Genomic DNA, 26,681 nt, shown 5'->3' on the forward strand with positions numbered 1-26,681 from the left:
AGCAGCCCCCTGGGGCCACAGGGTGGGACCAGAGCTTGAGTTCTGGATCAGTAAACAGCCCTGAGCAATGCCCCGACCCAGCACAGATCAGGATGCAAAGGTTTCTCATCCCCTCCCACCCAACAGCATCCCACCTCGGCTACAGCCAAAGCTTTTAGGCCAGGGGTGAGGCGATGGAGAGCTCAGGAATGGGATGGGACGCAGGGAAAGGGAAAAAACCCTACAAAACCACCCTGGGGCCCAACACCAGCAAGGTCACACTCGTATCTACCCAAGTAAAATCACAGAGGTGGGTGGCAAGTTCTGAATAAAATAGGGCCTACTGATTTAATAAATATTCAAAGTTTATTTCTCTCTTTGCAGATAATTCAGATTCTTCAGTGAATACGAATGTTGCATATAATGGTTTTCAAGATTTCCTATCTAAAACCTAAAGATTTTAAAGTCCATTGGTAGAGGTCTAAAACTCTTAGTATGTCTGTAATTCAGCCGTTAGCTATTTAAGACCTTGGTTATTTTAGTAATGGAAATTCAAGAAGAGAGTATTCTGCTGATACCAGCACTCAACAGGATAAAACTGAAACAACTCCCAAGCTGTTACCAACTCAACTGAACAGTGCCAGCAGTTTGAGAGAAAGCAAGTAACCGTATTGCACTTAAAAGAACACTCACTTGTCGAATAGTACAGCATTGGCTATGATACAGAGAGCTTCTTTCAGACTATACAATTTGCTTTACAAGTAGTCTAAACCACAAACTACATACATACTAGGTAAGATCCAAATCAAATTAGTATTTAGATTACAGTCACAGTTTTCATTCAATATAAGTCAATTTATTTGGATGAGCTGTGGCCCCCCTCCCCCCCTTTCCAGAGAACAAACCAGCGTGAAGCGTTTCCCAGGTGAACATCTCTGATTTCACACACTGACAAACCAAGTTACAATTGTGCCTGGTCCTCTTAAGGCCACAGAGTGTTAAGTTACAATGTGGACATGTTTTTTTCCTCCCCACTCTGCTGGGAGAGGAGCATCCTTCAGAAATTAAGGAATCTCTGACACTATTCATTCGAAGGTCAAACTAGTAGGTTCAAAATAAACTTAAGGAATAAATTGCCTAAGCAATTTACAAATAGGTTTTGTAACAGACAGCAACTATTTCCTCCCTTGTGTCTATTCTTTATCACAGCAAAGCTATTCCTAGCCAGTTTTTTTTAAAAAAGGAAAAGTTACATAACGTTGATGTTTGGTAATGATTTGTGTAGATGAGGTGCAAGTAGGGAGATCCATGAGAAAAAATAATCACCCATCATTAAATTTCTGTCATGTCAACTGCAGCAAGTACTGATACCAAGATCAAACAGGTCTTTGTATACTCAGAACATGAGTGAGAATTCCAAATACGAAGCCACTGTATTTCTACTTCAACGTTGGGTACTTCCTCTGTCCCATTCTTCCCAATCTTGAACTTCCAGTGACTGCTGGAGACTGAAAAACAAAGGAGAATGGGAATAAAAACCATTCTGGGGAAGCCTCATGTGGGGGACAAAACCACAGAAAGGTGGCAATGAAGTTTTGAAGGCAAACATGTTAACTTAAAGAGGTGCTAGATTGGCCTGTGTGCACATTTAACACCCTGAACAATCCAGGTTAAGCCAGTACACTGTGAAATTGTGGGTTTATCTCCGTTGAGGCCTTTACTCACTTGTGCAAACTGCGAAGGATTGTAGAAGGGCACCGCTCCTGCCGCAGGTCCCCCCGAAGGCGGCACAGCCGCGGGCTGCAAAGCAGGAAATCCTCAAGTTACAGGAGTGCAGAGCTCCCCTGCCTCTCCAGCGTGGTTTGCTTAGTCACACAGAGCAAATACCCACAGTACTAGTGCCAACAACATGGACAGCGCAGCGTACCGAAACAACTGCCAACAGTGCTGGTACAGTTTGCATCCGGATCTTTAATCGTACTCGCTTAACGCAGGAAGAGGCAGAACGATGTCACATGCAGAAACTGTAAGTAGCTCTGAGAATCCAAAGCATGCAGAACCAAAACAAGGCACCAGTGCAGCTTCACTGAATTAGTACCTCTGGCTTTTGTTAGTAGACCTTAGGACTTGCCCCCAAAGAAACGTTCTACGTGAAGTTTTGCTTTGCTAGGGAAGAGTTTGTGTCACCCCTTTAGGGTGACCCCCACATTACTGGAACTTAGAGCAGAGATGAAGCATTCCTTTAATTCCTACAGGGGCTTTTGCTGATGAAACAGGCATTGGTATGAGACCAACAAGTAGCAGAATGACAAGGTCTTACTCATGTGAATCTGTTTAGGAGGGTTTGGTTTTTTTTGGCTTAGGGTTTTTTTTTGTTTGTTTAAACCACAACTGACTTCTTTGGTATCCCAGGAAAGAGCTGATCAGAATTATTTAGTGACTCTCTTAGGAACATGAACATAAACCAAAAAAGCATGCCTGGATTACATGCATTCATGAAGACAAATAACTCTGAATACCCTGTTTGAGTGTTAAAAGGAACACTACATCATTAATGTTATTTCTGTGAAATGAGAAGGGGGGGGGGATATGACTAAAGGTAGCATTAGTATTTGAGCAAATGCAAAATAAAAAGGGGAGGGTGGGAAGTAAATAAGCTAACATAAATGAGAATGGCCAGCCACATGTACCTGATTAAAATGCTGGCTTACTTCACGTGATAATGAACTCATTGAACTAGAGCGCGAAAGCTACAAAACAGCAAGAACACACAAATACAAAAAAACACAAATAAAAAGAGTCGTCATGCAGGTCACTGCCCCAAGCTTTCAGTCCTTTCATTTCATTTTCAAAGTCTCACTGCCAAAGGTTAAACCAACTTCAAGTTAAAAAAACAAAAAAAGAAACAAAAACCGTAAAAGCCAGAAGTTAGTTTAAATCAAAAGGGTTTCTTAAAGCACAACATCATGTAGGTATAGAACACATTTAGTAGGAACAAAGGCAATGTTACTCTGCCTGGCACATAGCAATCCACTCTTCTCCTTGTGTCTTGCACTTAATATTAGTGAAATTACTTGCATGCATGGAGGCAAGAAGAGATCCTCAAGCTACTATTGACATTTTACTCTGAAAACCACTTGTAAAAAAGTCTTATACAGAAACAGGAGATCAGATCCCAGAATGGAGGACACAGAGGCTGAGCTCGTATGGGCTTAGAGGTCTTTCCTGTACAATTTTGGAGGCACTCACATGATTCCATCTTGGCTAGTTATCAGCCACTGAACCAGTTACTTCTTGTTTTAGATGGCCCATCTTAAGTCCACTATCAATTAACAGTTACAATGGGCTGGAAAAGTCATTAGCTAACCACTTTGAATCAAGCCTTACCTCGCCTGATTGGGAGCCATCAGGGTTAGAAACAGGGAGTCCAGATGCAGGAGGAAGGATTGCAGGGTTTAAATACTAAAGAAAAACAATGCACTTGTGTTTATCTTCGTTACTATGATGCTATTTCACATTTCTTCTACACTGACCCCACTCACTGAAGCAAAACATTTCCAAGCATTAAGCCAGGTGGAACATGCAGTGCATGGCTCTTCCTATGTTCTTGGCCCCTTTCCTGACACGTAATGCACCCACCAAGCTAACAAATGCAGCTTTTCATGGGCTTCTTGCTTCCTTTTCCACTTCCATTTCCCTTCTCCAGTTCTTCAACTACCATGTTCTACACAAATTTAATCCCTACAACAAGCTTTGTACCTACTATGGCTGTGAAACTACTAGTCATGATGGCTTTTTAATCAGAAGTGTGAATGATGGATACAAGGAGTTCTTTCTAACCCACCTCTGGTTCAACAGCAGCAGCGGGATCTGTGTTGGTTTGATTCACAGCTGGTGTGTGCTCCGCTGCACCGGTCCCTTCCATGGGCTGGGGTTCCCCTGGAACTACAGCAGAACTAGGATTTAGGGTGTTTGATTCCACAGAATGAGAAGCAGGGACATCAGGAGAACAGAATTTCTACAATGATGATCTTCTCACAGGGAAAAAGTAACTTAAAAGAGGGAGGGCAGCATCAACATCTTGAAATGCTCCCAGCCTTGTTACAAGTCTGCAGGCTGGAGATACACAGAGTTCTAAACCAAACAGGAGTTAATGAGATCAAACATTCTCAAATGTTTATCAAAGGCCACATAATACACCCACTAGTGAAGGCTATTTAGATGCCCACATAACCATAAACAATCACACAGCCTCCTTGCAGTTTTACCCACTCATGACACACCTGAGTTTGGAACAAATACGTTGGCAGGAATTGGCATTGGGGCCAAGGGGGCGAATAGGTCTGATGGTGCAGGAACAGCACCACTGGGCTTGGTTCCACCTGGGTTCAGGACATCAACGTAACGGGCTCTGCTTCCTGCTAAAACAGAAACATCCAGAAATAACACAAGTGAGCCTTGTGTTAGGTCTCCCCGTTGTAGTTCAACAGCCTGCATGTCATCTTCCACCATCAGAAAATAACACACCAGGGACACCGACAGTAAACACCCAAGTCCCAGTACAGCTGTGATGGCAATCACGGTGCAGGAGCTCGGCAACAGCCACAGCTCCATGATATCACTGAGTACCCAACTCTTCCCAAATAATTCCAGAGAAGGCAAAACTTCTGCCTTCACGTTTCAGGCAAGAGAAAAACATCTGAAGTCTTCTATAATTCAAGCATTAATGTTGCCTGTTACCTGCTCGCCTGGAGAACATGTTGACAGGGGCACCAGCTGGGCCTCCAGGTCCAGGTGGAGCAGTCTGGGGAACTTTAGGAAATCCAGTTGGAGGTGGTGGTGGAGGTTTACTCTGCATACAGAACAAAAAAATATTCAGTCTCATCATTGAGAGTTTTAAACCAAGCATCCATCTGACTTCTCCTCCTCCTTGCCTATTCTAGAGCACAGAAAATTGGGTACACAGATACACATCCTGTAGTGCAGACCAACACTCCTCATCTTCCCTCCCATGCTAACATCAAGGCATTTCTACAACCCATCTACACTCACTCTAAAAGGAAACATTCACAACAGTGGTTCTTGTCATTCATCTGTGTTTTGAGACAGATCCTTGCATGACAAGGATGGACAGGATGTGTGATTCTTTGCTGTATGATACATCACCTTTTCAAAACTACAGATTCTTCCTATCTTTTTTTCCTATATTCTGTTCACAGCAAATCAATTCACAAACAATTGTGCAGGTGATGCCAACCTCTATGAAGAGTTACACCAGTTTAGAGGAAATTCCCTTGTAAATTCAATCACAATTACTGGATCTACAGCAGCAACTAAAGATACAAATGGTTCCATAAGGATGCAGGCTGTAAAACCATGCAACCTGTTTATTACTTTCAAGGTGTTACATATTTTAATCCAAAATCAGTAAAAAGCAGGTCTTAAGAGCCAGCAACAGATTAAAGAAACTGGAAAAAGTAAGAAAAAGAGAGATTTCAGGTTTGCACTTGCAGAAATAGCGAGTACTCAGATTCTTACCTCTTCTTCTGGTTCATCCAGATTAACCCAGCGCTGTTTCTGTTCATCCCAAACAATCTACAAGGAAACCAGTGTCAAAGATTAGGAGCCTTGGAATAAGCATCATCTGCCCATTCGTTTACTTGTCAAAACAACCTTCATCTCTCATCCAGGAAAGCATTTTGAATAAATTAAAATGTATAAAGGTTCTTGTAATTTAGGGGCCTTACTGATTTGTTCTTGTCATCTGGAAGGTGAGCTTCATTCTTTCCTTTTCCCATCAGCCAGCGAAACCAGTTTCCACCAGTCTAAAAATAAATTCATCTACTCAGTTAATTCTCCCAACACTGTCTTTACAGGCAGATTAAGAGAGAAATGCATGCAACAATTCCTTTTCTGTCAGACACTTCAACTCTGAGCCCAGAGTTTAACCAGGACCTCTTCAATCAGTCCCTGGACCTGGGGTTACCACATACACCAACAAGTCTCCCCAAGCTACAGCTCCCTTTCTAGAACTTTTACCTTTCTTGGTGCTGACTCCTTTTTTATTTCTTTTTTAGCCTCAGGAACAGCGGGAGGAGGAGAGGGTTGTTTTGTTGAGGAGTTGGATCTCTCTCTCCCCACAGAATGAGCAGAGGACTCTGAAGTTGTTCGGGATCTTCGCCCGTAGCCCTGCATTACAAAGAGAGGAAAATCAAAGTTAGCACTGCTGGAGTGATGGACTGCATTTCATTTGCTAAATAAATTCCTTCTTTGTAAAATTAGAGACAGGAAGAGATAGAAACGACACATAAACAGAAATAAGAATGAAGATTTATGAAAGAAGCAGCCTGCTCGTGGCATACCATATGTGCTGAAGACTGAGATGCAGATCTGGATCTTCGTCCTGGTGCCTGGTTAGATACAAAGCCAGGACATGCTCAATAAGCAAGCAGCTAAAGATCTGACACAACAAGTACTGTTTATCAAGAATTCCCACACAATTCAAGGTATTCATGCTGGTTGTTTGGGTACTTCTGTCTCCTCTGACATGTAGCAGGTGCAGACAGAAGAGCTGAAGTCTGGCTAAGCAATTGCACTGTCAGGTAACTGGTCTCTTGAAAAGAGTTAACTCAGGGCACTGCTGTGCAGGCTAAACAGCCCACAAGAGGAAGGATTAAAAAAATGCTGCACCAGGGACTGGTTATTACATTTTTACCCACCCACCCCCCCCTCAACATCAGGTCATTCCAATAGAGTTAATATAGCAACTCAAGCTTTAAAAAGTAAATAAAATTCACATTTCTTCTATAAGTATCATTAGCTTCTAGTTTCAGAATGTGCCCATCCTTTATCAGCTGCCCAACATATCCCTATTAAAAACATTTATATTAATTCTTTAGAACAACTGTCCCTTCAGGAGACTAACTTGCAACTTCATTAATATTTCAACAGTGAAAATTCTATAGATTTAAAAAAGCTCTTTGGGATTTTGATAAACACCTTCCACACTTCCAGTCATGACCAAGCAGTCAATACTGTGCTTTTAAAACTCAGAGAGCTGTTCTTTAGGGGTTGCTTGCCTCACTTGCTGATGTATGCTACAAGTTCTGGCTATGAGGAATCATTCTGGGAGGTGGGAGAGGAAGGCAGGGCAGAGAAAGATATATTAAATTCTTCAAACAACATCCTGATATTCCCCCTCCCCTTTAAAAAAAATAAAGTTCTTTTTAGTAGAAAAGTTTTATCCATCATTTTCTACCCTAGTTCTGCATTATTTATTATTAATTCCACTGAAGGGGAAGGACAGTGGGAAAGAAAAACTGAGCTTCTGGTCTCACTGCAGATCAAGACAGAGCCCAAATACACTCCTGTGTTTGCAAAGAGCTGCAACACAGCTCACACTTGCTGAAAAGATGTATGAAATAAAGATACCATGCTAGCCATTCTGCCATAGAAATCCTCCTCTCTCTGTTCAGGGAAGGAGTTTTGGGGAGACTCCGGGGCAATTCTCTGCATTCCTTAAAAACACAAATTAGATTGTGTTAGTCAGGGGGAACACAACAGAAAAACAACAAACCCAAAATAGCCCCCGACCCCCACACCACCACTTTCAAGGCAAAAGCTTTCAGTTTATGAATTTTGTGATAGAAAGAACCTGGTGTTTTGAAGAATGTGAACTGCAGGTGCTGTGATCTTTTCCTCTGGCATGGGTAGTGTGTTTGTTCTAAAGGTCAGAGCAGGCTGAGGGGTGCAACCACCAGTATGGGGCAGTTTAAGGTTCTTCACATCTCTAACATAGCTCTGCCAAACCTAAAACTTAGCAGGGTTTTAGCAGCTCATATCCAGAGGCAGAAATCCCTGAGGCTCCAATCGAATACCTTGCAAACAGAACCACCAATCCCAGTGCACTCAGGGATTCTGTGATCCTGTTGGGGTCTAAATCATCATCTGTCAAGTCTGACCTCTCTTTTAAACTAAGCCAAACAAGCAGGATGGGTACTGTAACTTTCAGAGATGTTCCTGTACCATTACATGGTGTTTATAAATTTCATTACCAAAGACCTGACTTATATTTTCTAGGCATTGAGATATTTTGCACTATTCCCCCAAATACTTCATTCCCCTTGCAGGGAAGGAAAGCTTTTTACTAAGATCCCAGACCTGTTTCCAGGTTTGTCTGCTCTTCAGACCGTGGTTCCATTTCTGGTGGTGGCCCTCCTGGTGGTAGTGTTGACCCCAAATACAGAGGTGATGGTTCAGTTCCATATGGATTTGAAAATCCTGGAGGTGCAAAACCAGGTCCTGGACCAACAGGCTGAGAAGCCACTGAATATAAAGGGATGCTTCGGACAGCTTCCTTGTCACCAGGAGGAACCATAGCAGCTGAGCCATCAAGGACAGCCTGAGGTACTGCAGCACAAAGATAAATCAAGATTAAGAGTTATAATTAAATAGAAATCCAGTGTGTGAACCTTTTATCCTATGAATAAAGCAATACAATGCAGAAGTGAAATCTCACTGTTTGTACAACCCTCTTAAGTGCTTTCTTATACCAGAAACTGGGAATGTTTTTTCTCTCTGTCACAAAGAAGGACAGGAAACACTAACCTGAAGGCATCAGCTGCACACTTTGCATCTGTTGAGCCATATTGGGTAATAAAGATGCTAACAAAGCATTTTCAGCACCCGGACCCACGTCACGGCCACCTCCTGCTCCATCACATTGACTAGCGTGGTCTAATTCAGAGCTTGGTGTGCTACATGGATATGGTGGTGGGGTGGATCTGTCTGTGTTATAAGCTATTGCACCCTCCTGCACAAAAAAGCAAGATCTTATTAACTGTGCCAGCCATTGAATTCATAACCAAGGGAACACAGAGCAAAGGGAATCTTAAGAGTGAAAACAACATAAAGGGTTTCTTAGTTTAGTAAGAAAAAAAAAATTACTAAACATTTGCAGACCAAGTTCAACCAAACTTTTTGCTTGGTTTTGGGCTGCTTGATTTTAAATGCAACCTCAGTTAATTACAATTCTAACAGAAGTCTTTAAATAAATGGCAATTATTTCCCCTCTGATACAATCTAGCTATACTTATTCACACACAACATTTTTTCTGGCAAGTAGATCCTTTTACTAAGAGGAGGAGTTATTTGCAAGGCTCATTAGGCTGCATTCTCCTTGCATTACAGTACTAAGAAAATCTTAGGGCACTAAGGTGTGGCAAATCCATCTGCTTTAAATCCCTAAACTTGCAATTTACAACTTGTATATATCATAAGGTCATTTTCTATGTTTCTGTAGTTAGCAGTATAAACAAAACCACTTACAAATAGATTTACACTAAACCATAAAAAAGAATACTTCAAGTTGAAAAGTACTTCGTGTACCTTTATCTGTCCATCCACATGTCGAAGCCTTACTAACCAAGTGGGTTCAATAAAAGATTCCTGCTCTGGTTTTTCTTTTATCTGGGGGTCAAACAGCCGTAGCTGTGATGACATCTGGAGAAAGGAACCATTGGAAAGTTTAAGTTAACCAGCTGACAAAAGACAGCTTTAGCCACAGCTTGTGACCTACACTATGAAGCCACAAAGACTTAATTCTTCCTGGTGTTACCTGGATTAGCTGGCCAATGAGCACAGGTGAATAGTAATGTGGATCTTTAAGGACAGTCCTGGAAATCACTTCACAATAATGGAAAGCCTGAGCAGCAAGTCCCATTTCAGCCAGTCGGCAAGCATAGATGAATTTGAAAACCTATGAAAGCAGGTGAAATAAACCAAGTGATCAGGACATTCTTAGAAGTGCAAGTGAAAAGCAGTCTCTCATTTCACTTGAGAGCTCAGATATCCCATTATCACATCTATACAGGCAGGGAAAAACAAGGAAGGGAAAAAGCATGTAATTCTCCTCGTCTGTTCAAAGTATCCAGTGGAACTTACATATTTGTCTACAGCTAGTGCCTACATACTCTGACAGATTTTTCTTCTGGAATATAATTACAATAGCAAGAAAATTAAAAAATCAGAAGTTCAGAATGCACAGATGAAAAATGCAAGGAGGACATTTAAGTGACAACAGAAAACCAGCTATCTTTGCTACAGTATTCATTAATATTTCATGTTAGTACAGATAAAATATTTGCTGTCCTGAATACAGCACCTGAGAGATCAAAACCTCACATAAAACCTGACAAAAGTAACTAAATAAAAAAGGAAATAGTTCTTCACCTGGAAATTGGGCAAGCAGCCAGGCTGAGTTCCTAGTGACTGTGCATATTCATAGGCTTCTGTTCTCTGAATGGCTTCATTGGTGGCAAACTTTAAAAATGGCAAGCTATTCAGAAATGGGAGAGGAAAAATACCATTTAATATTGAGATTATACATGCTGATAATAAAGACAGACAATCAGTAATAAAGTCAGAAACACAGCTCTATTAGACACGTAGCATCAATAACTTCTACTCCTCAAACAAGGACAGGGTGTCAGTTAGCTCAAAACCTGCTGTGGGTAGTGATGGTAAGGGGAGCAGTGCAACCCAGGCTCTCAAGCCATTAAGTTTTCATTTTTCTATCTAAAAAGCCATTAAAAAAAGGAAAAAGGAGAGCCAAACCTATGATTTGATCCGATTAGGACAAGCTTTGTTGTCTTCCTTGTGTAAACTCCAAAGCCAACCTGGGCCATAAGGTAACAGAAGTGTGCAGCATCTAGCAGGCCTTTAGAAGCTGTAGAAAAATAAGCAACAGAACTCAGGATATTTCCTCTCAGTGACACACTGTAATCCAGTGTCCTGTATTGCTTTGCCTTTGCATTCAAATACTGTCACAATAGACACACACCCAAATAAAACTCTTCCAATTTACACTTTACACAGCAATTCTTTGCTTGGTTTTTAAATAAGCTGAGTAATTAAAGCTTTCAGAAAGCTTTTCCTTTGGTCATCACCCTGTTCATTCCCCAAGAGTTACCAAGAGTGTCTCCCATGGTAGCAATGGTCCTGGATTCCAAGTCCACATTATTGGTCAAGTTGGATAACACCATTGCTAGATGAGGCCTCCAGTCTCCCCATTTCTCATCTCCACAGCACTAAAATTAGAAGAATTACTTAGTCAAATCAGCAACTGGAGCTCTGCAGGGGTCAGTGTTTCAACCTATAAAGGACTAAAATAACTTATCAGAAAAGCACATGGGGAGATTACTGTTGTGAACTGCACTGCTCACTGCTCAGTGCAGGACCTCTTTCATCTCAACCGGAGCTCGCGCTTGAATCTTACCGTGGATGCAGCTGGCATCCTTCCCGACATGAGCTGGTAAACAGTCTGCAGAGGGTCATTAATCGGGAGACTGTTGGCAAATCTACAGAGACATCACACAGAAAAACAGAACACAAACATGGGGTAAGCAGTTAAAATGTACTTGGACACTCAGCAGCAGTCAATCCTGCTTAGTACAAGAGGAGGAAGTGCTGTTTGAAAATACTACGCTGACTAAGCAATTGCCTGGTGGATAATGTTCAAAACCAAAATATCACCTGTTAACTGGAACTGCCACTGACATAGGCCAGGAAAATCCTCAGGATTCTCCCCATGCTGGCTGACTACATTTAGTACCTCATTTCACAAGCTCAGGAAGCTGAAGGAGTTTTTCCTTCTACGAAGCAAGCAAAAACATCTTCTTCTTTCAGGAGAGAATGAAGGGCACAACAGAGTTACTTGGCTCTAACAAAGTTGACAGCTGGGGTTTTGCAGAGGTTTTTGAAAACCTGCCTAAGAGCACCTGTCAGGCAAGCCCACAAACGATGCTGTTCATGTACCCCTTAAACAGAGCAAGGGGCATAGAATAACTTCTCAGGCTTAAGTTTACAGGCAGAAGGCCCCAGAATAAAATGTAAGAGATGACAGCTGAATATACAGGTAGAAGTACAGCATAATTCTTGCCTGAGCTACCTCATCATTTTGACACGAAGGTTTCTGAGCACCAATTCCCCCTCTCATTAGCAGAACAGGTAATCATACCATGCAAATCAACAAGCAGCACAGTACCTGGTCATAACTCTTGCATGTGTCCTGCTGTCCATTTTGCTGGCCAGTAGCAGAGCATGACCCCACAAACCACGCTTCATGGCAGACTCCAGAGCATCCTAATGAACAGAGATCAGTTCTCAGAGAACAGCTCAACATACTACTCAGACCAACACTGACTGTGTTACAGTTGTATTCTGTGACTGTCTGAATAAACTCTTTGCTTAGACCAAATACTAACACACAGACACAATTTTGGTTTATATTATAAACTGCAGGGCATAACACTTTTCTATTTCAGTGTGGGGCCAGTGCCAGGAAACACTATATGCACCTCAAGTTGCAAAAATTGTTTGAATTGATGCCTAGAGCTTTAAGATTGGCAAAAAGCAAGTAAACAAAATAAGACATGTACAGTATTTGGATAACAGTGTAAGCATTCACCTTCTTGCGGCCATAAAGCAACAACTCTCTGAATCTCTCTGTCCCCTTCTCAAGACTGTCAGTTGTGGTTACAAGACTATCAGTGAGAAATGAGAGCTGGGCTTCACCAGATTCCTCTTCCACTTGTTCCAGAGCTTCATTAGTGAAATCAATCAAATTTGCCTCATTAGGGGACTTCCCAGGAAGCCATACTGTTTTGTGATCTCGGAGCAAAAGTTCTGCCAGGTCTGTTCCTACAACAGTCTGTATGTGTACAGAAAGAACAAAATTTACTGTTATTTATCTGTTATTTATTTATCTGTTATTTCAGCATTACCTTCACTTCATTTGTCACTTCAACATCTGCATATCAGCACCTCTGAGCACAAATGACCACTTTACCATCAATCTATGAACTATTCCAAACCAAATCACTGTACATGTTATTTTTACCTAAATGTTATTTTGTGTATAAAACATTTTCAGATAGATAAAAATTCAAGCAGTGAGACATACCCCGTTCTGCCTGCACAACAGTACAATGAAGTCCCAAAGTAGACTTGCAGATTCTTTATCAATTAGATTTTCGTTCTTAAAGCACTGTGTAGATTTATTTTGTGCAAAATTAATAACATCCACTTTATGGGTGTCATCCCTGAAAACAAAAAGGCAAAAATAAAGAGTTTTTAATGAGACAAATGTAACCATTCAGGCCATTGCTGGGATTAGGATGAGGAGAAAATGTCATGTTTGGGTATTAAAAGTAAGTGAAAAGCCACATGTATTTTAAGTCAGTTTAAGTCCTGTGATTTGCAATTAACACTTCAATGAAGAAATGAATTCTAAATGCATGAAAGTTATTTCTGAAACCTGTACAAACATACTTAGCAAGAGGACCGGGAAACGCTCTCATCTCTTCTTGCTCTGGAGACTGTTGTAACATAGTCTAAAACACAAATATAAATCATCAGAAATTCTCAGAACTGTGAATTTTGCTTTTTAACAATAAAAACTCCAGACCTGAACATCGCCCACAGAGTAATCAAGCATATTGTTCTTAAACAAAATACACATGGTGATTTGCAATGTGCACAGGCATAATAAGTTATGAAATGTGCTTCACATGGAAGCCATTCTGTAGCAAAATACTAAATTCCTCCACACTTCTCCTTAATTATAGGATAGGATCAGAGAATCATTTAGGATGGAAAAGTCCTTTAAGATAGTCAAGTCCAACCGTAAATGTAACACTGCCAAGTCAAACAACGTTCCTGATGCTGCTCCAGTACTTGTAATGATTCTCCTCCCTTGCAGGGACACTTTACCAGTGAATTCTGACCTCAGCACATAAGCCTGCCCTTCCGTATATTTTACATGACTTGAGCATTGCATTTGTTTGTAGCAGCACAAGAAAGAAAATATACCCATGATATTTAATCCCCAGTCCATCTGATGACAAACAGCCCTTTACCCCTGGAGAGGCTGCAGGAGAACAACATCTCTGAACAGCAATATGTTAGAAACAAGCCAACACACCTCCCACCTTTCCTTTATCTGAACAAAATAAGGAGCTGGATGATCTAATCATGACCACATCACCTCTCAGAGGAAAAGAATTTTTGATGCTGTTTTACTTATGTTACATCCCAAACAGATACATGCATTGACATATATAAAAAATAGTCATCAGGAAGCTACAGATCCAAGTTCCCTACTCCCCTTCCAAAAGACAGACCTGTATTCCACCACCTCCCTTTTCTGTTTCATCAACTTTACCTCCATACTGTGTATTTCAACCAGAGCTGGCTGTCCTTCTGAAGGCAGGTTTGGCAGCACTTTAATTAAGAAGCCCCCAGGACCAAACCTAGCACAAATATGAGGCACTGAAAATTTCTCAGGCGTTGAGGGCCTTAACGGTGCTGAAATGGGAAGAAAAGATAAGTAAGAACAAGTAACCTGTCCTGCAACTAGGTAAATTTACTGATGTATTTATCCAACTCAATAATCCTGCAGTACTAACAGATAGAACCCCACCATTCCATTTGGCTAAACTTTAAAAGCAACAATTGATCAGTTCTATTATCCAAAGATCTGAAGATTTGTAACAAGAAGAACAGAACTAGGACTACAGAACTTAAAAATCCACTTGTTTTTTCAATGCAGGGGTTTTGATTGCATCATCAGACACATTGTTGTGATCTCTGTACGAATATACAACACATCAACAAAGTGCTAATGATGTACTTCAACATGTTCTGGAAAAGCTTTTCCAGAGAAACATGCTGAAAGGGTAAGAAAAAAATCATAGAAAAATCTGAAGTTTAACCCTAAACTTTAATCCTTCCCCATGAAGCACCAGCAGAGTAGTTAAAAACCTATCTAAAAACACATTTACACATGGAAGTATGAAGTATTTAATAGCAAGTGCTGTCTAACCACTGCTGGTCTGCAATATGTTTCAGCAAGTTATCCTTACATGGGAAAGGAAACAAACTTTCTCCATGCACGCACACACTGTAAACAGCTTTTTTTCCCCCATTAACAGGCTCAATGAACACATGAAAAGGCATTTCATGCACTACAAACACTAACAGAAGTGTGCACTATTACAGTAGACGACCTCACGAGCACGGTGCCTCCCCTCCTCCTTCCCCAGTGGTGCCAATACCTGGTTCTACAGCTGACCATCCAGTTTCAGTCGGGTAGCCATACTCTGTGAAAGGCTGTTGTCCATCAAAGTTAGCAGCGTATCCGCCATAGGGGTAATCTGTGTGGAGCGACACTGCCTGCGCAGCAGTTTCATAGGCATTAGCCGTTAGATCATGATTACTTCTATACAGCTGGCTCTAAACAGATCATATTAGTAACTGTTAGCAGAGGGCGTGAAGTTATCCAAAGCAAGCAGTACTGCAAGCATGACTCGAGGCAGTGAGCAGTCCCCCTCCCCAGCTTCCATTCCTTAGGCTGGTCATAAACCAGGCTTACTGCATCTCAAGTGCCCTGCAAGCCACCTGCAGCCACAGGCTACAGAAGATCATTAATACATCTTAGTGCTGCATTGTGACTACCATTCGATCTGTTCCCATCTAAGTACCTTCAGTTCTCTCACGACAGAATGTCTATAAGTTGGTCCTTCACACAAGCACAGAGAACAAGTTACAGGTTCGAGTGTTGCTATACCAGCCACTGTGGATCAAAACCAAAGTTCATCTCCACTGCAATGCTAACAGAAAATCTCAACAGATTATACCTGAGAAATGCCTGAGGTGCCTCAAGAGTAAGGCCTGAATCATCTCCAATACTACTTCAGACATTACTAAATGAATTGCAGTTCAGACTGGAAAACCACCTGAACTTTCAAGAAACATCATGAACCAACACATGGGAATACACCTAAAATGACACATTCCACTAGCAAAGATGGTAACTCAAAAATGACCCAAATATTCCCATGCTTTTCAGGTATTTGTACTTATGGCATAAGTAGATGAGCAATCAGTTAGGTGTGGGGTCAAAGTAGCATCATACACGTATGGAGTTAGTCTTTTAACAGATCCCAAGCTCAGTAACAGCATTCATGCTTGTGATGAGAAAAACAATGTAACACAAAGCCAGACACATTGTCAACTACAGCCAAGCACAGTAAGGGCAAAGTTCTCACAAACAGCAAATGGATTCAGTAGAGGAAATTTTCCATTTCTCTGTGTGTGGCAACTTGCAAAGCTGAGTGCTGATTTTGGTTAAAGTTCTCTTGACAACTGTGATAAATATTAAGTTCAACACTATATTACAAGACAGCCTTAACTTACAGAACAAAAGTTTTCAAAATACATATTCCCCAAGCTAACCCCAGAAATACAGAAATATTTCTAATGCTACACCCACCCCTAACATAGAGAAAGACCCAACTCAGCTGAAAGAATACTCAACCTGACCATGTGAAACTCACTTGCTGGGAGCGAGAGCTGAAACTGCTGCGGTGACTGTGAACACTGCGGGAGCTACGCAGGCTGTGACCCGAGTGCTCGCTGTGGACGCTGCGCCGATCGAATTCATCGCCGTAAGGGTCTCTGTGGGGCTCAGACTCATCATCAAAGCTTCCAGTAAAACGAGGATCGTACCTCCAGTTATCATCATACCTGTCGTGTCCGAAAAAGAAACAAGCATACAGAGTGAAGGGGAACACAGCCACCCGCATCACTGGGGGAAGTGACTTCACTGCACCCCTGTCAAGAAGAAAACTCTACCTAACTTCAGAAGGGCTTTTAGATTATTGGCTAGATTGAGGTTTTTATTACAGTAAAGAAACTGACATTTCTTCAAGCAGTTCACCCAGAATATTCAAAGTCAAGACCAATATAACACTCAAGAGTCTGTTCCAGGAAAATCCACAGAACGATCATTTGATCCTACTGCCTTAAATCCTTTCCTTAAGAGGTTTCCTTCTCAAGTACCTATGTTAAAGCTACAGAAAGAACCAGCAACACTGACCTGTGAAATGTATGTAGTTCTGCATTTAAGCAGTCTGGTACAGGATGCACCTGCATTCCTAGAGAATACTGACAGAGTTTTAATTTCAAAGCTGCCCAATAGCCTGAAATTCTGATGCCTGATACAACTACCACAACAGTTTATAAATTTGAAGGCTTTGGGGCAGACCTTGGGGAAAAAAAGTAGTACTTCTGTTAGTGCACAAGCAAAGCCTCAGCCTTTGTGTTAACACTTACTGCTGTAACTTAAATTTTGTGGTAAAACAAAATTCTGGTGCACTCAGTCCCAAAGAAACCAGTGCTAGATTCTCCACCTTCACTCAGACACACACAGACTAGTGTATTGTCATGAGCACCAAGGCCCCACGCTGCCCAAGATTTGGATAGAACACAGAGAAGGTGGACTGAATGGACAAACCTGTTGCTGTATGGATATGCTTCTCTCTTCTGGTAAGCATTGTGCTCAGCATCATACCAATACCTCTGATCATAACTTCTAGGATCTCTGTATCTGGGGTCATAAGCTGAGTAACGCTCCCAGCGACTCGGATCTTTGGAAAACACAAAGAAATGGTTAAGGCATTGGAAACTGGACTAGAAGAATGTTTTTCTACTCCTTTCTTTTTACATGTTGATTTGGTCCTGAAGTTTATTGCAAAACCAAAGCATACAGCAAAACAAAACCATGTATTCAAAGCTCATAAAGACATCCACACGCTTTTAATTAACAAACAAACAAAACCAACTCAAAAACACAACTTCACACCTTTAAGTTAGCTAAAGGCTTTTGAACAGTGTTTGCCATCAGAAAGGTTGATCTTATCTAAGAACTATAACCTGATAATAACTCAACAAACATTAACAGAAGCTTTGTGGTCAGTCTTCAGAGCGTCACACTAACTGTCTCAGGATGTGGACAGATGTTGCTTAAAATGCTCCCAGGCACTACACAAGCAATTATCTTCAGAGTACCAACACCAGCCTGTCTCTGTGAGCATCCAGGTAATTATGGACAAAACCAAACTCTTGTCATGACTCAATTTCTGTTTACACCCATCCAAAATTTACTTTTTAAGTCTGCCTGTAGGTTACATGCCAAGGATACAGCCCAGCACATGGAAGAAAACTATTCTGTGGAGTTGGAATGGTGTGCTTCCACAACAAAAAGGCAAACTGAAGGCTGGTAGTGAGCTTTCTGTCTACTGCTACTACTGAATAAACATCAGGCAAGGATGGCACAGTATTAGGAACTGAAGTAAGCCCACAGATCAATTTTCAGCAGGTAGAACTTTCTCCTTGCTGGCTGGGGAAAGGTTATCAGTTTTACTAATATGGAAAAATATAATAATTCTCTGATCTTGAAGTTCCTCTTCCACATATTTTTTTGTTTAACCTTCCAATTTTATGTAGAAAAAAAAAAATCAGAGTTCATTTTGACACCTTACCTCCATAATCATACGAGTTTGGGTAATAGTCTGGATAATAGTCACTCCATCCACTTTTTGTATAGTAATCTTCACTGTACCCTTGCCTGAAAGACAGTGCACAGGTACAAAGAGTTATTATTCGTCCTTCAATCTCTTCTGAAGTGTCCCTGCTCCCTGCACAGGGGGGGTTGGACTAGGTGACCTCCAGAGGTCCCTTCCAACCCTACACATTCTGTGATTCTAACTGTATGGCAGAAGTGATGAGGGGGAGTTTTAAACAATGCACTTTACAGGAAATCAAGGAATCCCAACACAAAGGCATTTCAAACCAGCATACTGCTAAATTGTTCTGTGACATAAAAAGCTGACAGCCCTTACTACACAGATGTAGCTTCATGAACTGCTTCAGTGATAAATTTACTTACAGTCAATTAATCACAAAAACTGCTGCTGTAATTACCACCTTTGAACTCTCTCAACACAGAAGTCAGTAGCTTAGCAAGTAATGAAATAATTACTCCCTCAACTTTAACAGCATCTTGTTATACATCTTATGGGGATGAGGAGAGGAGGATGGTCTGGAGAAGAGGTCATGAACACAGGTCAGGACATGAACCAGCACTCTTACAGATAACTCTGAGCAGCATGTTTCAGCCTCCAGAGCATCTGTCACCAGTTTAAGTACAGTCAGAGAAGAAACAAGACCAGAACATGTTACACCTTTCTTTGAGTACCTGGCCAAAAACCTCAACGTTGTATCACCTTGTTGGACTTGGAGCTGACGGCAGCCTGGGGCTGGCCAGGGGCAGCACTACTGTAATCCCAAAGCTTTCCTTTCTCAGTCTCAGCTTTTCAGTAGGTGCAGCAATGTTTAGAGTCCTAACATTTAATTATGCTTCACACTATAAATAAATGGGATAGTATTGAGATGCCCTTGGAACACAGTACGTCACTACACAACTAGTTCCAGGCATCTTCTAGGCTATTTCCCTTCTCAGTGGGCTTGGATGGGCAGCAGTGTGTAGGAAAGGCTTGGTTTTTGTTTGAGCAAATAGGGGAAAATATTTATTTACAGGGACCATATTAGAATACTGATCATCCAAATGAACAGAGCAGCACAAGAGCCTGACTAAAACCAACCCTTCAAATTGAGAGTCAGTGTACACACAAAAAATAATTAGGGTATTTTTGATGGAAAAAACAAAGATGGGGCCATTACTAGAAAAATCATGTGCCTTTATTAATGCCATTTTTAGGACACCATCCCACGATTACTGAAGAAAGCTAGAAGATGAGTATTAGGTGAAAAGTTTTGTGTGTCATATATAGGTACACTTATATTTACATGTGTGTATATAGACCTGTGTATATACTCACAAACACACCTATCTATACACACACACAGAGGAGGGATAGATAGTTAATGCCAGTGTGGAATGATGGGAACGTTCATGCTCCCCTACAACCGATCAAACAGCTGATAGTGCAAACTTCAAAGTGGCCAAGCAAGTCAAGTGCTGCTCCTCCCTGCAGCGCGTAGGAAGTTTACTAACACAGCACCTACCTCTGCAGAGGAGAAGATTAGATCTTAGACCAGGTTTATCCACCCAACCAAAGTTCTCAGTCTCCTTCAGAAGGATGTTATTCCCCTCCCTTCCCCAAGCAGAGTTTACAAAGCTGCATCATCAGAACTGGAGCACTAAGGGCAAGTTTCAGACATGCTATCACCCTGACTTTGCCACTCTCAGGCTCTGGTGCCCTGCTGTTCCTCAGCACAGCCCACATCCCACTGCACCCTCACATCACACATCCACACCGGCAGAGCTGCTCGTAACAGGCTTTGATCTGCCCAATGCCACACATGGGAATCTCAGCCTCTTATAAAAATAGTACATAACAAGAGTACACACCAGGAAGTTAACTAGAGGTTATTATCTCATTACAAGAGCTCACAGTGCACTTAGATTCACTTAAGATGACCATAAGTTATCACATGCAGCTACAGCCACTGTTTTGTACTCCTCAAAACCAACATAAACCTCCTATGATCTTCTGGAGGTGGTAAGCAATAGCATTCCATCATTAATTTGACATTCACACAAATCACTTATGTAAAAATCATCAGAAAACAGCAATTCCTAGAAGGCAATTTGGTGCTTCTTGCTTGGGAACAGCTAAGGTTTTACTTTCTGCTTACTGTCTGGTGTTTGGGTTTTATTTAATATCCCAAGTAGCATCTGAACACATAGTTTCTCTCAATTTTTTATTTCACATAAACAGACAGATCAAAGCTTTTAATTTTTCCTAATTCATGTGCTACCTGCATCAAAATGTGTAGAGAAATCAGTGGGTGAAACGTGCTACATGAACCAGAGCTTGGGAGTTTTGTGAGAAAGCCTATCCACCCAGATAATTAATCACCAGGCAAATCAACCTGCTGCAGTAGGCCACATGTAACGCTCTGCTTGCAAGGCAAACCCCGGGCCAACGTGGAAAAGTGTCATTTATTAACAGAACTGGGAGCCACTGCTTAAGTTCTATCCAGAAACTAAACTAGCACTGATTAATAAACCTGTGGCCTGTGCTGCTCTTTCACAGCACACGTGAAAAAGAGCCAACCTCAGCACCGAGTCCATCGCAGCGACTTCTTTCCTGGCAGAAACACCAACAACCCAGAGAACTGAATGGAAGGAGCAGTAAGGCTTTAGCAGCAGCAAAGACTGTGGAATCACATGCTTTTCAGGCTGGTATTTGATCCCATCCACTCCTATGGCAGCACACAATGAGTTGTTGAACTTCCTCACTGCAGCTGATGCTATAAAACTTCACCAGGCATCATTACACTCACTGCTTCAGGGTACACCAGATCTCTGCTCAATTTAGGAATCACATACCTAGAAGAAGGCCTGTCAGAGCAGTGACTGGCTCTGGAACTAGGACGTTCAGGCTCAGGATACCGGTAACTCCCAGGATCCACATAAGCAGTGCTGGTGCTATCATAGTGTCTGTACCGTGGGTCATACTGTCCGTAGCTATCCTCCTAGAAAAGAGATTGACATGAGGTAAGAAGCCTCCCACCTCCAAGAATAAACCTTTAAAACCAAATCACCAAGTACCCCATACTACCTGAAGAGATGCAGACCAGCAGACAACAGAATAGCTTTCAGTACCTCTCATATTCAAGCCAGTTTTACGCTGAATTTCAGAATTAAAAGCATTAAGTTTGGACTAGAGGCAGCTCAGCCACCACACTGGCCACTCCCAGGCAGCAGATGGAAACCAAACCCCAACACCTGGGTAGCTCAGACAGTAATAGCTGCCAACTTTTTCCAAAGAATCAAATAAAATGCTGTCAGCTGACATCTGTGCCAATTGGAATTGGTATGTGCAACTACTTTAAGTTTTTATAACCTTTGTTATTGTTACTGCTACCTGGATTTTCCCTACAATTAAACACTTAAACGTTCTACTGAATGTTCACCATGACAAAACTGTTTAAACTCACAATTCAAAGATGAAAATCACTAATATATACTGGGACGGGGGAGTTATAACAGCAAAATTTACCATGTAATAAAGATGAGCTGTTCTGGGGTCTGCAGGAGGATAAGGTGGTGGATATGGAGGCTGGTAAGCATCATAAGGATGTCTGTAGTAGTAGTAAGGGTTCTGGGCTGGACCAAAGGCATCCTGAGGAGTCTGAGGCAGGGATGGACGCTGCAGGTCTTGCTGCACATTTGGCATGGCTGCCTGGCTGCTGGTGGTAGAAGGGGCTGAGGAAGTCGGAGCACCAGATGGCTGTCCAGAGGCTGGCTGCTTATCAGGACTTGTCTGATCGTACCTTGCTGCCAGCTGGGCTGAACCTGCCTCTTGGGCAGCCACAGGCTGCGGGTGGTTACTCAGCTCCTGGTTCTCACGCTGCTGCGATGCCGGCGTGGCTTTAGCCCCTGCAGCACCCTGGAAGTTTGAAGGAACTGAGGACTGCCCAGAAGAGGCTGGTGGCTGCATGTGAGCTGCTGGCATTTGTGGCTGAGATGGCAACGCTCCCTGCACAGCTCGGTCTGATACAGCCTCATGCTGTACATCTTTTGTCACCTGTTGATAGAAATGCTGTTTGTCATGCATCTCAGGACCCACCTGACCAGCACCACCAGCCGACTGCTGGGGATATACTGGACCATGAGAATGTGACTGGTGATGCACCTGTACAGAATTATTTGCACTGCTTTTCTCCAACGTCCGTGACACTGTGAAGTTGAGCACTCCAGCAGACTCTTCGTTGCTATTTGAAAGGTTTGCAGAATTATTAGCCTGTGCTACAGAATTAACAGGGGGGACTACTGCATTTGCACTTCCACTGGGGAGATTCATGCCAGGAGAAACAGATGAGTTAGACCCTGGCTTGCTAGCAAATTCAGGAACAAAACCTTCCACATTGACATTCTTTTGCCCTTCTGGAGCCAAATTAAGTGGAGTTTTCACAAGCAAGTTTGCAGGCTGATTAGAAGTTGTATCAGAGGAATTAACAGGGTTTTGTAATAAATTATGCTTTAACAAATTAGTATTTGGAATTGCATTAACTAATAGAGATCCAACTTGCATCACAGATAATGGCATGTTTTCCCCAGAAATGATTCCACCAGCATGTGAAGTCTGGGGACCCATTGCAGGCTTGTCCCCAACCCCAGAGTCCTTCATTGGTTGATTGTTTTCATTGCTGCTTAGCTGATTAGATAGGGAAATAGAGAAATTAATTGGCTGAGCCAAGTTATAGCTTTGATTAGGCTGAGCAATCAGGATAGGCTGATGTTGCAAAGACTCCGTAGGTGGAGAAGACAGCAAACTTGCATAACCAGAACTTGCCTGAGACTGAAGTGCCTCCTCTTCTCCCATTTTGGGAGGATTCTCAAGATTTTCAGAAGTTATATTTCCATCTTGGGAAAGCTGCACAGCAATAGTCCCTGGTTTACTTGGCTGCTGATTAGATAGGCCTTCTTCTGGTGGCTGAATGACTTCTACAGTTTGCTTGGCAGGTACGTACACTGTGGGAGCAGCAGGAGCCAGAAGAACATTTCCCCCAAAATTAGGTAACTCATTGTGAGCCCACAAAGTTGTCGCTGGGCTATCACACTTCTTCACTGCTCCCTGAGCTCTTGTTGAGGACCTTCTCTCAGATACTGATTGTATGTTTTCCAGAACGGGTCCAGAGTGCAACATATTTCCAGCTTCACCAGTGACTGCAAGAGGCAGTGGGTGACCCTGAGGCATGAAAATAGTTTCCAGGTTATCTGGTGGCTGTTCAAGATTGCCCGGGGACGCAGCCAGCACAGCTGTATTCTTCTTGATACTCTTTTGGTTTGAGTGGTTCTCTCTTAACTCAACCACCATCTTTGCTTGGTCAATCTCTGCAGGTTTTATACCAACTCCATGGGACCTCACAGGCTCGAAAGAACTATTTGCACTTGTCTGAAATACTCCTGTAGGCTTAGGAGGACTTGGAGTCGGCGGCTGGGATAGATTAGCGTGGTAGTTCTTGCTAAGGTGTGGCTCACTTGAATCACCTTCCAAAGGAGAGGAGTCAATCTGTTTAAAGAAACTAGCAGAAGATTCTTCATCAGGCTTCCCACTTTCCTGCTGAATGAACGTACCGACTTGCTCTTGAGGTCTTGCTGAGCTAGAAGTGCTCCTATGGCTAATGTTGCTATAGTTTGAAGATACGCTGTCTGGTCGGACGGGGTGAGGTAATGAATCGGGTGCCTCCAAGTTTGGTCCTCCTTCAGCATGGCTCACAGCAGCATTCTTTGGAAGCATCTGCCCTGGAAAGGATCCATATCTGTACAGGTCAGGGCCAGCAGCAGGGGATGAAGCGCTGACGTTCTGTGGTTCACTTGGCAGCACTTCTTGATTCTGAATGCACTCCAGGTTCTCAACATTTTCATACTGTGACCCACCATTCCCAGGCGCATCACCTACACGTGCCCTGTCATCACCAAACACAGGGTGTTTAGCAGTTTGTGCTTCCTGCTGACTTACAATTTTAGGAAAGTACTGGACATCCAATCCTTTCTGTACCACCTCACTGCCTGAACCTGTACCCATTTGTGCCTGAGAGAGAACGTTGCTTGCAAGCCGCTGAGGATGCACTGGCTGGTGATACAAGGATGTCAGATTTGGTTGACAAGCATCAAACTCCGTCTTCTCAACTAAGTAATTCTTTTCAGACGACAGGATTTCTTCATTTTCTGCCTCATCCCCTTTGAAAAACATGGAGAGAGTTCCAGAATCTCGATCTGTGGGAACAGGCCTATTGGATGTTTCAGATGTATCTGGAGACTGGGTTTTGGGGTTATTTTCCTGAGCTGCGGGAACAACAAAACTGGAGTCTGGCAATGGTGGCTGTGGGTAAAACTGTTCCTGGTATGGCTGACTTAACCACGTGTTAGTCATTTCTGTGTTCTGCCTAAAGACATTTCCAGGCTGGATGCTGTTCATGTGATGACTGCTATTTGCAGAGCCATTTTTCCCATTCTTTTCACAGCCAACGGCTAAAGGCGCTTGCATGATATTTTGTGGAATAGCTTGGTGTACAGGGCCCTGCTGTAAATTCATTGGTGCAGGAGGATGAGAAGTGCTAACAGGAGACTGTGAAATGTTATGAACATCCATCTGAGAAGACGGCTCAGGATAGGGCACAAAATTCCGAACTGGAGACTGCATGTTGCCTTGAACAGGCCTCCACTGAGACACAGGCTGCTGAGGAGGTGGACGGAAGAGGGGTGTTGCATTGGGTCCTGATGGAACACCATTGGGATCTCTACTAACATCTGGTCTACCTCCAGGTTGATTGGATGCAGGCACCACTCCAGGATGCACACCGAAAGAATTTTCAACTGCAGCTCCTGTATTATAATGCAACGGTACTGGAGGCCCATGGAGTCCAAGATCTGGGTTTGGATGCACTTCTGTAGTACTACTGATAGGATATGCTGGGGATGATGAAGGAACATTAGAAAACGTACTGGTGTTTATTCCTGGTTGGGACAGAGGAGCGGAGAGAGACATGTGCGGTCCATGAGGATTGTCCCCTGCGTGTGGCAGTGAAGGATGATGCATGGCTGGCTGCGGGAACACCGCTGGGGAAGGACTCTGCATAACCAACGCATTGCCCTTGGCCGGATTATCTAACGGGGAACCCTGGGGAGTTTGTCTGCCAAACGCAAAAGGGTCTGTCACAGGCTGCACGGGGGCAGCCGCTGCACTGGCTCGCTTACTGAGCGAGCTGTTCCTCCAGTACACGTTCCGAGCGATGCCCGCGGGAGGCGGCGCTGCCGCCGCTGCTGGGACAGGCTGTGGAGGCTGCTGCATGGCGGCCGGCGGGCTCAGACGCTGCACCACAAACGAGACGTGGACGCTGTACAGAGATTCCTCCTTCTGCCCTGGTAAGGCAAAAAGAGAGGACCAGTCAGTTTCCTTCCTCACAATACACACAGCACCTGAGCGATGTTTGCTTCAGAAACAACATTACTCAAAGTGGAAGATCTCTACACCCAACGCTGTGTGGTAACAGCACACATTATTTAACAACCATACTAAGAAATAACTCCAAGAGTAACTAACCACCCACAGCTCAGTCCCATACAAATGTTGCACCTCAGACTGTTAGAACACTGTTACATTTCCCCAAATCCATCTTAAGTAGAAGTACACATCGCAGGCAAGACGCAGTCAGCCTACAGCAGAACTCAGAAGCACCTCAGTAAGCTCAATTTCATTATAAAGAGTTGAGAAATTATTATCTAATTCAATTAAAGACAATCTTCAGCAGTGTCCTACTGCTGCTCAACATGAATGGACCTTATTACAGGTAAGATGAGAGGCAAACATCTCAAGAAAGGAGTCATCAGACCTTATTCCCCTTCACAGAACTCGGTCCATTTCTGTTTTAATAAAGGAAACATCGTGTAGGACAGGAGAGTCAGTTATTTTGAGAAAGGCAACTGGGTTTTTCATCATTTATTTTCTCTTCTAAAGGAATGCTGCATAATAACAAAACTGCATTTAAAAATATAAAAGACAATCAACCCCCCCATACACTTATTAATTAATCGGTGTTCTCACTCTGACACCAGTGGGACTTTGGCACAGTATCAGAGTCAGAGCTGTATGTCAGAGTGGAAAGGACAGGCACAGAACTATTCCAACTCTGCCAGCAAAAATGCCAGACAAGACCAGTTAGGAATTTGGTCTGCAGGATGTTCAGTACCTTCATTAAGCATGTGTATTTTCCAATTTTACCATCCCTTAACAATCTGGAGAGGAGGGAAGCTCACAAAACCAGAT

The 26,681-nt window shown here is 42.7% G+C and overlaps 1 protein-coding gene across 1 annotated transcript; it reads right to left on the reverse strand.

Annotated features, from left to right (window-relative positions):
* Nucleotides 1-338: 338 nt before the first annotated feature.
* SEC16A (SEC16 homolog A, endoplasmic reticulum export factor) lies at nt 339-25,706 on the reverse strand (the record flags this gene model as incomplete). The annotated part of the gene is made up of 31 exons (XM_084272616.1): nt 339-1,487; nt 1,705-1,779; nt 2,670-2,729; nt 3,367-3,441; nt 3,824-3,924; nt 4,263-4,397; nt 4,720-4,831; nt 5,518-5,574; nt 5,727-5,804; nt 6,019-6,168; nt 6,342-6,389; nt 7,411-7,496; nt 8,140-8,388; nt 8,587-8,791; nt 9,367-9,480; nt 9,596-9,736; nt 10,210-10,315; nt 10,594-10,705; nt 10,949-11,066; nt 11,255-11,336; nt 12,023-12,120; nt 12,446-12,688; nt 12,941-13,079; nt 13,309-13,370; nt 14,201-14,343; nt 15,093-15,270; nt 16,374-16,563; nt 17,333-17,465; nt 18,360-18,445; nt 21,236-21,381; nt 21,909-25,706. 31 exons carry the CDS (start codon nt 25,704-25,706, stop codon nt 1,419-1,421), a joined length of 7,389 nt encoding a protein of 2,462 aa, XP_084128742.1. The 3' UTR covers nt 339-1,418.
* Between the last annotated feature and the right edge of the window lie 975 nt (nt 25,707-26,681).

This window comes from Gallinula chloropus (genome assembly GCF_964237585.1).
Source record: "Gallinula chloropus genome assembly, chromosome: 18".
Classification (NCBI taxonomy): domain Eukaryota; kingdom Metazoa; phylum Chordata; class Aves; order Gruiformes; family Rallidae; genus Gallinula; species Gallinula chloropus.